At 37.3% G+C, this 14,009-nt stretch overlaps 1 protein-coding gene across 1 annotated transcript; it reads right to left on the bottom strand.

Moving 5' to 3' along the window:
* Positions 1 to 436: 436 nt before the first annotated feature.
* On the bottom strand, positions 437 to 10,011 carry RpLP0 (ribosomal protein LP0). The gene is made up of 5 exons (XM_045751237.2): positions 9,703 to 10,011; positions 7,663 to 7,897; positions 3,087 to 3,272; positions 1,781 to 1,939; positions 437 to 643 (listed from the first exon to the last, which is right to left on the bottom strand). The coding sequence occupies exons 1-5, from the start codon at positions 9,930 to 9,932 to the stop codon at positions 497 to 499; spliced, it is 957 nt and encodes a 318-aa protein (XP_045607193.1). The 5' UTR covers positions 9,933 to 10,011; the 3' UTR covers positions 437 to 496.
* Between the last annotated feature and the right edge of the window lie 3,998 nt (positions 10,012 to 14,009).

Raw genomic sequence — 14,009 nt, 5'->3', positions numbered from 1 at the left:
CGCTTGACAATTAATTGCCGGTGCTCAGCACTGTAGAGTTGTACCCGCCTTATAACTAATTATAGATAAGTAACTAAGGCAGCATATCGAGGCGACTATTTGTTAAGGATCAAAATATTTTTAGTTTTGAATTATTAGATATATATAGCCCTAATTCTTTAAATATATAGTGGCACAATTACCTGGAACAGCACTTTTAATTTATTAAAGTCACCTAGATAAATCTCCAATGGAGCCATTATTATGCAATCCCTGTTCTGCAAAAATGAATTGTGACCAATGAATAACAAAATTGTTCATGGGGACCATTACTGATCACACTGACTTGGAATCCAACTGAGGTTGGACACAAATCGAACTCAGAATTCACACTTCCCTGTGAGCTGCAGTTAAGTCAATGTTTTTACATATTCTTTAGAGGATGCAAGAAAAAAAATTATATTTTCTTTCTTTTTATTCGTGACCAGCTCCATAAATGGCGCCTAGTCGAAGAGATTTAGTCAAAGAGACCCATTCCAAAGTCTTCGTCGGACTCTTCCTCCTCCTCAACCTCTACTTTAGCAGCAGCTTTAGGGGCCTCAACTGCTGCTGCAGCAGCAGCAGGTGCAGCAGAAGCAGCGGCAGCAGCAAATTTACTTGGGTCCTGCAGAGAGATAATTTACAAATATTTAAGGATAGATATGGGTAAATGTTAATACTACTATAGTTGCTAACTTTAAAAATAGGCTTAAAACATTATAGAAAAATTTCTTACTTGGGGTGGGGGGTGGGCCCCAAGAAAAAAAATCCCTTTACAAATGGCTTCAACCCAGTCTTGTCCCATGTGTTATTTACACAATCCCTGCATCCTCACACTTGCTACATCCACTCATCTTCCCTGTCTGCCTTTCCTACCCTAAATTCACTTTAATCCACTCCTAGGTATTCTTTACAATCGTGCAGTTTATTCCTTTCTAAATAAGGGTGCTATTACCCTTCAATGATTCAATCACATTTTGAATGTCCAATTATTTGAGTTGGACGGTAGTGACCGTCTCGCTTCATGCAGGTCGGCGTTCAAGCTCTAACTGTCCAAGTGGTTGGGCACCATTCCTTCCTGCTATCCCATCTTATGGGATAGCAGGAAGTGCTACAGTCAAAACCCGCCAAACACACCGAAACTACGACGTTGGTACAACGTTCGATCAAGTTTTAACACTTCCTAACCAGTTATAACAACCAATATAGCAAGTTGTAACAACGTTCTAATACGTCATAAACACGTTACGCCAAGTTGTAACAAGCGGAAAATAGACACGGTTTCTGTGTTTCCAGGGAATAGCTCGGCACTATTTCCATATAGTTCCCCATTCACGTTTTGTATGTGTGGGTTGACCACTTAGGTTAGATTAGGTTTAGGGGTTTTAGAACACCATATTGTCCAGTGTGACATCTCAAGAATGAGCAGATTGAATATAGGAGTAATTTTTCATTCCTTTTGGTACTCCTACATAAATATCATAACCAAGTTTAACTCATTACTTCATTAAATATTCACTACTTCCTACATATAAACTTTTCACAGCACTTAACAGAACTTTATAAATACCATCCATGACAATCTATGATGTCCACTACTGATTTTTTTTGTTTCATATTAAATTTAAAATATGGAAAAACAATCACACTTCATATTTCCATTATAAATCTTGAGTAAAATAAAAAATATAGCATTCTTTCTTTCAGTTATTTTAATGTCTAGCATTAATTTGCACAAAATGAAAAACTTATGTAAACTTACTGCCAAGAACTCCTTCACAGTTTCTGCTTCCTTGAAAGTGATGTTGGTGACAGCTGCTAGTGCCAGCAGACGCCTGAAGCCATTCACAAAGGAGTGTGGCACAGACACAATTGTTGGATAGCCAATGGAAAGTGACAAAGCAGCTACCCTACTCAGACCCTGCAGATAAAATTTACAGATGTATTACAAAATTGCTTTTATCTGCTACTTAATAATTCATTGTATACATGAATGAAATGATCATACACAACTATGTTTGGACAGAAATCTATCATTGGAAGCAACGGTCTACATGTCTCAGGCTATGAACAATGTTGTAATAGGAACAGCAGGGGGCAATGATTATGGGAGATTGTAAAGTTGAGTAAAAGGAGTACAAGAGTATAATGAGTAGTGCTGCATTATGATTTACAAAAAAGTCAGTAAAGAGGAAAAAATAAATATTTAGTAAACAATTTAGTGTAGCAATCAGAGGAACTCATCATAAATATAAAAAATATTCATGTGTTGTAGTTTGACTGTGCTAGGTAAAGCTGATGGCTTGAGAGTGGGTTCAGTGGTGGCAAATGACAAGTGACAGCTGGAAGATGAAGTATTTATATGATTAGTAGGGATCTTCAAGTCAAACTCCACACATAACTAAGGAATGAAATAGAGTAACAAGATTTCTCTCTAGAAGTATTAGCAATACGATATCAATTATTATTTAGATTTATCTTGACCTTGTAACTGCTCAGGAATTAAAAACCTCCCTTAGAAAAGTTTTTGAAAAGTTAATTCACATTCTCCAAGAGACCAAGATTAAGGGTTGACAAGATTCCAATATATACATGGATAAAAGGCTGATCAAGGATTCAAAGATCTTTTTTAAATATCACCAAAAGAGCACACACACTATATAATTGGATTAGTTTAGATTCAGGAAAGACATGGGCAAATTAGTTAATTAATGGAATAAATTACCAGGCAACATAACAGACGTGGGACTGCTGCATTGTTCCAAACATATATATATACCTAGTAAAAGATGTGATAATTCCCCACACATTCCATGTCAACAAACTGGCTCATTCATACTATCACAAACACTAATGTTTCCAACAAAATCACTAGTACATCACCACCACTTGCATCACAAACTTAAATTTACAATGGCATTATTTTCATCAATTTAAATGCACCTTATTTGCTCTACCAGCACCAATATAGTTGGTTCCCTCTCCACCTCGGGCACTTTTAATACGGCAGTTCAAAGAGGTTGGGAATGCTCAAGTTGGGCTGCTCAATCATGTATGTCAAATCTTACCTCCTGGAATGTCTTGTTAAGATCTTCATCAGTGATATCCAACACTTTTGGAGAGAAGACAGTGCCTTGGTCATACACCTGCTCCACAATCAGACCATAGGTGAAGGGAGACACATTCAACATGTTGAGAAGAGTGGCCTCACTGGCACCCACCTTGTCTCCTTCCTTCATCAGCTGAATATCATTCTGAAAGGTGAAAGGTATTAAGGTAACTTGTTTTCATACAAACCTTAGTGTATGAATGGATACTGTACATATTTTTTGGGTTAGAATTTATACTTCTTAACCATTAACTCATAAAACAAGGTGATTGCAAACTTTTCACATAACTTAGTAGCTCACGAGCCACTTGGTGAGCTCAAAATATTTTGAGAGGCTGGACTTCAGGGGCCAGGGGCCAGATTCACAAAAGCACTTACGAACGTGAACATCTTTCCTCAATCTTTGACGGATTTGGTTACGTTTATTAAACAGTTTACAAGCATGAAAGCTTCCCATTCAACTGTTATTGTTATAAACAGCCTCCTGGTGCTTCGGAGCTCATTAACTGTTTAATAATTGTAAACAAAGCCGCCAAAGATTGAGAAAAGTTGTACAGGTTCGTAAGTGCTTGCATAAATGCTTCTGTGAATCTGGCCCCTGCCTCTTCACATCACATATGGTGAGGCTGGAAAGAGCTAAAATTTATGTACAGTCTTATAAATAGGTTTGCAAACAAATTTAGCATAAATTTACAACTTGCACACACAATGCACTGCATTCAGTTGGTGGTTCTGGAAAAGCTGCACGTACATTTCACTTTGCAAATACTGTATCCACAAAAAAATTCCTCACCATGCAGATTTATGAACACAGTATTTAAAAATTCAACAGCACCTTGTATACCTGGTATGGTTTTCCATTTTAGTTTTGTATATACTCTAAAATAGTAACATCCATACAATTTGAAACCAAACCCAATGATCTAATATAAATTGGTTCCGTAACACTTTGATGCTCTGGGCGCGCGAGTGCTGCATTATCCCAGGTAGGTTTGGGCATTCCGCGGGAGTGCGCGGTAATTCTGAAAAGTATATACTCTTTTCAACTGTTACCTCAATTCTCGTCCAAGGTTTTCCAATTTGGTATTATTGTGTTCGCAATAGAATTCTCTACAGGACTAAAGGTATATAAAGACCAAAAGCCTGGCGTACCATCCGCAACAAAGTGAGAGTGAGTTACCCGGGAGCGCGCAAGAGCAATGAAATGTGTACACCCTTTTCACTTTGGTCACCTCAATTCTCGTCATAGGTCTTTAATTTTGGTATCAATGTGTTCGCAATTGAATTCTCTACAAGACTAAATGCATATAAACTCCAAAAGCCCAGCATACCACCCACAGCAAACAAAGAAAGTGACATCGTGTTACCTCCGTGAGCGCTAATAAAGCACAATAAAATGTGTATACAGTACTCTTTTCAACTTTATATATAAGGCATATAAGGTCCAAAAACCACGGCACACCCTTCCCACAGCAAAGTGTGAATGCTGGGCACAGTTTTTAATGGACGACTCAATGCCGAGTCGTTACTGGACTTCCCTCTATTAAATGAACGACTCAATGCCGAGTAGTCGCCAAGCGAAAGTTAACAGTGAACGATTACCGGGAACAAAATTTTGATTTATTGCTCGGCTAGTGGCTGCAGTGGGTAATTCACACAAAATAAGAAGTCTTACCCCTTAAAATGCAAATGTTAAATAATATTTAAGTACACTAAACACAGCCTGTTCAGAAGTACTACCTGTAAACAATCTCTCAAAAACTTGGTTCTTATCTGCTCAACACAGCTGGGGATCTCGCCAATTATCTGTTGGGAAAATTTAAAAACTCCTATGGGTACATGGGGCTCACATCTGCTTCCTCAAGCCTCCAGTTAAGTGTCCCCCCATTAAATAATGGGGGACACAATGATAAGTCCCACATGACTAGTCGTAGTGCCCCCAGCTAGTCAAAACAGCTTAATTTTTCAAAATTACTTGAACATATCTTGAGGTTATCTTGAGATGATTTCGGGGCTTAGCGTCCCTGCGGCCCGGTCCTCTACCAGGCCTCCTTTTTGTTACACCCCCACCCCCCCAGGAAGCAGCCCATAGCAGCTGTAACTCCCAGGTACCAGTACCTATTTACTGCTAGGTAACAGGGGCATCAGGGTGAAAAACATTTTGCCATTTGTCTCCACCTCCACCAGGGATCGAACCCGGAACCTCAGGACTACGAATCCGAAGCACTGTCCACCCAGCTGTCAGGTGCCCTGTTTGCAATAGTGAAAAGTATGCTAAATTTGTAGGTTTATGTGAAGCTCAATCTATACAAATCAACAAAAATGTGTATTATGTAAATAAATTACTTGCATAGCTATGGGCTGCAGTATTGCTTACCTGCTTGATACCTTCTTGATGGGGTTCCGAGAGTTGTTCTACTCCCCGAGGCCAGGCTCAACTTGTGAACTTGGTATATAAAGGGTACCAAGGAAAAAATCTACTTTCTTAACCCAAGTAACTAGCATCATGCATGCCTACATTTGTACGTCCCCGAACTAAGACACCTTAGAGGAACCAAGGTGCCAACTCATGGGAACTAGCTACAAAAGCATCAACTGCAAGACTGCTAAAACAGCAGGCACCACAGACAGCTTTATGAAGCATTTATCTACCATATCATTAACACAAGAGGAGCACATAACTCACTTGCTGACTTTGATATGGATGCTTCAACTTATATGGGACTAATCAGTGCCAATTAATTGAAAATTTTATTTATACACAGAAATCACAATAGCGTGATACATCAAATGAACAAATCCATAAGGGCCGTGATGAGGGTTTGAACTTATGTCCAGGATGATCGTAGAAGCGCCTTAGTCTCATTGCGCCATGACATGGTAAATGAATTACAATCGGGAGTGCTACTGCTCTCACACGGATCCCGCAGCCTCTCCGAGACAAACCAGGGTTTTACACAAACCCCCGGTTTACAATTTATTGCATGGGGGGAATTGTGTAAAACCCCAGTTTGTGTCTAGGAGAGGCTGCAGGATCCATGCGAGAGCAGTAGCACTTCGGGTTGCAATTTTACCATGTCGTGGCACAATGAGACTAAGGCGCGTCTGTGATCATCCTGGACCTAAGTTCGAATCCTCATCACAGCCCTTGTGGATTTGTTTATGTTTATGCAGCTTTAATAAATAATAATACTGTACAGTGGACCCTTGGTTTAAGAATTTAATTCGTTCCAGGAGACGGTTTGCAAACCGAAACAAATTTTCCGCCAAGAAATAATGTAAATTTAATTCATCCATTCCACACCCAAAAATTGTAACTTAAAAATAGATTTTATACAGAATATTTGTTCAATACCTTACCTTTATTGAGGACTCTCGTTGGTGTATATAAGACCGATGAGGAGGGAGGGGGGGGGAGGTGTTAATGTTTGGAAGGGAAGTCCCTTTATATAACCATTATAACATCAGCCAATGATATTTCTGGCGTACTCTCTCTCACCTATGTTTTACAGGCATACCACTAGGACCTAGTTGTGGCTCACTGCTTGCTCATCTTAATAAGAATCTGTCTATAGACACTTTGTTTTTCCCTACGTTTTAATACTTGTCTGTAGCGACAATCACATCCCCTATCGTCATCCTTGACTATTTTCTTAGATAACAACCGACTTTCTTGCGACCCATGGCGTGATACATAAGAACTTTTATGTTCAGAAACCAAAAAAACAAAAACAATGAAATTCTTCACAAAGAATTCAAGCTAGACTGGATACACTGGTAAACCGAGCGTGCCTCGCCCCGCGCCCAGCAGAACCCACGTGCTCAATGTCCCATACATGTATCAACAAACTCGTCTACCGAGGTAAACCGAGTCAAATTTTATGAGGAAATTGACTTCGTATACCGAAAAACTCTAAATCCAGGGCAGTCTAAAACCGAAGTTCCACTGTTCTGTACTATTACTAAAGGAAACGACTCATTTCACTCATTAAAACAAATTAAGACACTCTTTAGTACAGAGCAACCCACCATACTTTGTCATGATTGCCTAAAGAATGATAGCACATCTTGATTCGGATCACATATCAATGGCAGTGCAAAATAATTCAGTGACGAAGAAGGCAGGAATGGGAGTGAGAGTAAGGGGAGAGGAGGGCAATGTTGTCATGCTACTCGCTTCAGTTAGTGTCTGACCAAATAGACTGTAGTGGATGTGGGGCCACTGCAAGCAACTGCCTGTTGGACCAAGCTCTGAAATCAAGCCTGGCCCCAGGCAAAGCTTAGGGAATAGAAAACTCCCAGAACCCCCTCCAGGTACAATCCCGGAGAACAGGGGTAGGCTTAACACGTTCGGTACATTTGACAGCCAGCCACCAACTTCTTTTGAGCAATAAAGATCAGATGGACAGTTGAAAGCCTGCTGCATCACAGTAAGCACAGATGTTTGGACATGTTTGCCATACCTTAATTAACTTAGGATAAGGCTTTTCAACAATGTTGCTTACATCTAAAATTTGATTTTTACAAATACTTACAACAATTTCAATAGTACCCCTGGAAATCTTGGTGGGGATCTGCAGAGCCTGGAAGAAACTAGTCTTCTCAGGACCAAGCCCAGTGTTCTGAGCAGGAAGTGTTACTTGACATGGAGCAATAGCTCCAGCACGAGCAGGAGCCTTCTTCTTGTTGGCCAACAGCTTGTCACGCACCTCAGCAAGGTCTTCATTGGTGAACACGAATCCCACATTGTTCACAATATGAGGAAGCAGCCTGCCAGGTAAGAATGTGTTAATATTTCCAATACATAATACAGTACAGTCTTTAAAAGGGAAATATTAAATTATGTTTCCTAATAAAATAGTTTTGTTACAAAAAAACTCAGAATATTCTCAAAACAAAGTGTAAAACTTGCAGTTTGGTGTATGTTATTACAAATTTTATCAAAATTTTAAGACAACCTAAAAAATAATGAAAAACAATAAATTTTGACATTAATTTTTCTACCAAAAATGAAGTTTCACAAATCCTCAACATCAGTTTGAATGAGAAAATAATTTAGAGCAATGCGGGGATTTCAACCAGTATTTAAGTGACTTAGATGCTTGCTTTAATGCACTCGGCCAGATAAGACAAAGCTATTCAAACCAGAACTACCAAACCCTATGGGGGAGTGAATGCTCCAACTGGTGCCACAACCATATTTTTACATATAAACCACCTACACCTTGGCCTGTGAGTTAACAGTGTTCTCCACCATACACTCCTTCAGAACAAAGAATTCACAATGGCATGATATATCAATGAGAAAATTTGAAGCAATGCAGAGATTATCGGAAATATTTCTCCACATATAATCATAAATAGAAATTACATTTAATAATAAACTATGAGGAATCATCCTGTGCAGAAATAATAACTTAACATCTTTCTTTAATGAGATGATCAAGCTGCTAAATTTATCATCTTGTTAGTTTTCATTATTAATTCAAAGTACGTAGAAGAAATGAGTTAATACTTGGAAAGTTTATCAAATTAATAAAAAATTGACCTTACGGTCAGTAATAATTTAAATGTCACTCCTGATTAAATAATAAGCCTTTACATTGATCCACAAATACTGGACGAGAGAGGGAGGGCGGGCTGTGCGCCATTCTTCAACTCCTCTGGCAGACAACATAAGATGACCTATTCTAGGCCCTTGAAGTTTTGGCAGTTAGCAGTCCATATCTACCAGCCTTGATCTGACCTATGCCATGCATCTTTGTTTTCCACTGTATATATATGGGCCTGTATACAGATAGTTGGAGGTAGGGAGTTGCTAGGCTAGTTATAGGCATATATAAACCCCATTATTATTTTAAGTAATAGTCCATTCAATATTCCTAATTCAGTGATTAAATCAAGTGTTTATAACAGTTGTGCACCTCTCAAATTAAACATTTGCCGGCAGGAGTGGTTATTACCAAGATGTTCCCGGGTGGTCGCCATGATTCATGAGGTGGACTAAGCACAAGTATCATTTCCTCTAGTTTACTGATCACCATAGGAGTTGCCATACCTTAAGTCATCTTACCAGATCTTACTCTTTAATCTAATTAATATATTAATTATAACAGTTTTGTTCCTCTGGCAGTGGGTTTGTGGTCATATGTCTATCCTTTCATGTTGTAAGATGTGGTTGTATAGTGTCTATAGCCCATGAAGCTTTAAAAGTGAACCGAGTTGTAAGTCAAACTTTAATTTCTATAATTTACCATATAAACAGTAAGGTCTTCAGGAAATTACCGTTTATAACCGTAACTTTCAAAATAACTGTACACCCACTTTATTCAGATTTTTCTTTAATATATTAAATTAACTTCAATACCTGTAATGGCATTTCAATGTTAATAAGACTTATACATACATATATACACAGCCATTTATGTAGTGAAGTAGCTATTAAAGCTCTAAACATACAACAAGAAACTAGGTGAACATTTCTAGTGCACATGAAATTAATTATATTCAAAATGTCAGCATATATAGTAGGTTACTGTAAATATAAATCTAAACCATTTATAATTTAAACTTGCCTCTCCAGATTTGGAATGGTCTCAAGGTGACCTCGAATAGCTTTGCGCATCATGGTGTTCTTCCCCATGAGAACAACAGCGCAGCCACGCAAAGCCATTCGGATCTCTTGCATCTGCTTTGAGCCCACATTGTCAGCTCCAACAATGAAGCAACGGTTGTAATCATCAAAAAGCTGAGTAATCTTGGTGAAGTAATTAGCCTTCCATGTTGATTTGTCCACCCTAACCATCTTGAAACCGTGGATTAAGGCACCGATCAAACGGACTTAGGGACTGTAATGAAAAAAGTAAATTTTTGGTTAAGATGACAAATTATGTAAGCGAAGCAGCTGCTTTGTAGATTTTTTTGTACAGTATTCATAAATTACCAAATCATCTTGATTGTTGTTGTACAGTTAGTAATTTTACTTCAATTCAAGAAATAAAAACAGATCAATCATTGGAAAAAATGCAATAAAAGGTATAGCATTGCAAAACGTAACTTGCAACCAAAGTACTGTACTGTAGTTTTCCCTACATCAGGACATGTTTGATTACAAACTTGGTTGGATAAACAGGCAAAATGGCCAAATATCCTATTCGAAGATACCGTACATCTTTGATTTAACGAACTACTCTACATAGGAACAACAGCAATTTGCTGCAGTGAGGGATTTGTGGCAACCGAAGGTAAGGTAATTATCAAAAGAAGGCACCAAACCGGGAAGGCTATGTAGCACCATTAAAGTACGAAATAATCAGAGGGCGCTAAATATCACCAAGAATGCCAATACGAGAACAAAAACCCATAAGGCGAACAATATCAAAAGTATCCGATTCACCTATAATTCTATCGAGGGACAAGTGACTGCGGGGGATGATCGGAAAGCAAGACACGCTCGTCCTGGAAGTCAGGTCATTCAACAAGGATATGCACAAATGTAAGAGGGACAACGCAATTCGGACAATAAGGAGCAGGGCGGCGCTCCATTAATGTGGCAACCGAAAATACAGCCTGGAGATGCCTCCAAGATGCATTTCCCATGCCCTATGGGCTAATTTCCACTTAGCAAAATTTTAATTTCAACCTATAATAACTATTAAACGAACAAGTCTTCCCCCCCCCCAATCCAAATCTAGCTCATTTCCTATCTCCAGCGTCATATTGCATTTTCAAAAGGTAACAGAGCCACACCTGAGAACAAAAACCTAGCAAACTCAAATTTAAAACAAACCATAGAATTAATGGCTTTACCAAGGATCCAACTTATTTCTTGTAATTTTGTGCCTCTGTGATAATCATTAACCCTTAAACCACACAATACAGTACATACATATATTTGACATAATTTAAAATAAGTTTTTAAAACTTGCATAACTCGTTCCAATTTTTTTGCATAATCAACTAGGCAAATGCTCCAACTTTGTCTAAATGGTCACAATGTAATTTGAAAAACAAGAGAATTAAAATTTTAAAATTGAATATTGAAAACTTCAGATTTTCAATTCAAAATAAAAAATATGAACTATCACCAACTGATCATTTAATGTTGTTATTCTCTCAGAATAGCATATGATCTTCATTTTCATCAAATTAGAACATAGGTTATTAGTACTGTATAGGTTATTGTAAAAAAACACTAATAAGGCATTTGAAATGTGCAGCAAATTTAGAACAAAAAATTATAGCCAAATGTATAAAGTTTATGAAAAATCCATTCTGAAGGATTGTAGAACAGACAGCTTAGCACACAATGCCAAAATAGTGAGAATCGGTCAAAAACTGGAATTTTAGAAGCCACTCAAAGTTGAAACTCTAGTTTCAGAAATAATTGAAGTTGAAGTTATCAACAATGAATAAAGGTAGTTTTAATTTGTTAATTTAATTGTATATTTTAATAAACATTGTTTGGCATTGGTACTCGAATGTGTGAAAGTTGTAGGTCAATGTGTTGAAATGAAGTCAAGAAAAAAAAAACAATATATGGATAATTATAATGATTTAGGGGATATATTTATGGTATACTTCATGTAAGTGAAAAAGCCCTAATATGGTCCCTAATCATCAAAACAACCTAAAGAGACAAAGAAAATAGTTTGAAACCAGAGAAAAAAATCAGCCAAAAAAAAAAAAGTCCCAAGTTCTGCAAGTTGTGACTGATTTATTTGTGGACCCATTTCATTCTATCTTCACATAGTTAGGGAAACATGTGCATTCTCCAAGATGTGAAGGTTACAACAAAATCAGATAAATACAAAGGAGAAAAAACAAATCTTAAAAAATTCCCCTAAAAAAATATTTTTGGGACATTGACGAAAGTAACATTAACATTGGACAGTGTATTTATTTGATATATAACAAAATAGAGCATAATAATATAGTTACTCATTATTATTTGTTATTATGTATTACTCAGCAATGATATAAAGGCACCAACTGCATATCCACTTTGTGGACACTTCTTGCTACTATTCTTCTTTGCACGTTGTACAGGTGCATGCATCTCTATTACTGCATTATCCTTCAGTTCCAGTTAATAGGAGCTGTTCTTATTAACAAAACATTCTTTTTTAAAAATTCATCTAAAATAAATTTCTAAAAATATTTTGATGAAAGTTTCACGACGCTGAAGCCAATAAGTTGGAGATTTGTTTAACATTTTCACATTATTTTTACATAATCTGAATATTTTCGATTCCAGATCCCCAATATGCGCGGTTTATGGGTTAAAAATGAGATTGGAGGCATAGAGTTATAGCACTCCTAACAAAAACACAGTATTCTACATGCAGTATTTTGTGATATTAATATTGACACCAAAATGCATCACTGCACTTGAAAAAAATTATAAGACATTAAAAATATGAAAATATAATACTGTATATTCAATGCATGCCGTTTCAACTTTGTGCAAAATATGCGAGGCTAGGCTGAACGATCACCGATTATGAGATTATCATGCCCACAAAACAGCTTACATGGTTAGCACTGGTGCATAAAATTAGCTATATATAATGTGTATAGTGTAATAACTGCAAAAACTGCATGTTTTATTGAACATAGGAACATGGCAACTAAAACTGAACTGCATAATCTAAATGGGGCCTAATAAGATCAAGATACAGCTGAAGAATAACACCAGCTGTTTTATTACCAACGCTTTGAGGAAATAAATAACGGGGGAAAAAATCCCAGTGTCCTATTTGCCTTATTAAGAACATTTATGCATTGATTTTTTGTTTTTAAATTCTTACTAATCATAACTCTTAAATCTCTCTTGCAATCAGACTTTACAATCTCAACACCATCTAGCTCGTATCTTGTAACTATCATTACCTAACATCAAAACCTTACATTTGTCACCATTAAACTGCAGCTGCCAATCTTTTGACCATTTCAAACCCCTATTTAGATAGTCTTGAAGTGACAGCGAGTCTTTTTCCATGTTTATCTTCCCTCCTGATTTTCATATTTGCAAATACGATTGGGCAAATTTGCAAATATTGCTGCCCAAACCTGAATTATCTTTGAATTGTTCAAAGAATTTATGATTGTGAACATATTAATGACAAATATTTGTCACCAATATATGTATGGAACATTGAAATGTTCCATACATATAAATTTCTCAAAATGACAAATGATTGAATATTGCTGCAATGAACAAAGAAAGCACAGTCCGTAAATACTAGTTTGGAAATAGGATTGTAGCTTTATTAAACAAATTACAGTATAATAGAATTGAAGTTTTAAGCATAGCTTAGATATATGCAAATTTTGTTGGGTATAAATACGAGCTACTCAAGCCAATATTCCTTTTGCAGTTTGTTACCAAAATAATTAGGAAGCACGGCAGCAAGCCTGTTAGCCCATACTTAGAATGTATTTAAATTCAATCCCTTCCACCCAAATATCTGCCAAGTTTATTATTTAATTATCAAGCCGTTTTAATGCTACTCAGTAATACAACAACCAGAACCCAATGGGTATAATAAAGATGGTAACTCATTGGTCTTATTCTCCCCCCTGGATGCTTGGTGCTTTTCTGTCAGGCATTACAGGTCTTCTCTCCTCCCATATGAGACAGAGCCCTCGTATGGAATAACACGTCCTGGATGAACAGGCTCCAGACGGTTCAACACGATTTACTACATATTAATTAAGGGCATAAATGGCCGACCCCTCAGTGTTCAAAAGAGAACTTGACAAGCCCCTCCAAAAAGTACCTGATCAACCAGGCTGTGAATGTCAGGCAGCCGTGTCCAACAGCCTACTTGACCAGTCCAGCAACCAAGAGGCCTGGTCGACGACCGGGCCGCGAGAACAC

Source organism: Procambarus clarkii, chromosome 23 (assembly GCF_040958095.1).
Source record: "Procambarus clarkii isolate CNS0578487 chromosome 23, FALCON_Pclarkii_2.0, whole genome shotgun sequence".
Taxonomy (NCBI): Eukaryota; Metazoa; Arthropoda; class Malacostraca; order Decapoda; family Cambaridae; genus Procambarus; species Procambarus clarkii.
The sequence above is the reverse complement of the archived record's forward strand: the minus strand, read 5'-3'. Positions and strand labels throughout refer to the sequence as shown.

Excerpts from the sequence above, each read along its gene's own strand:
- RpLP0 (XM_045751237.2), bottom strand. The coding sequence starts at position 9,932 with ATGGTTAGGGTGGACAAATCAACATGGAAGGCTAATTACTTCACCAAG. Across the intron at positions 3,273-7,662 it reads GGGGTACTATTGAAATTGTT|AATGATATTCAGCTGATGAA; the intron begins GTAAGTATTTGT and ends TTCACCTTTCAG. Across the intron at positions 1,940-3,086 it reads TTAACAAGACATTCCAGGAG|GGTCTGAGTAGGGTAGCTGC; the intron begins GTAAGATTTGAC and ends TTTTATCTGCAG.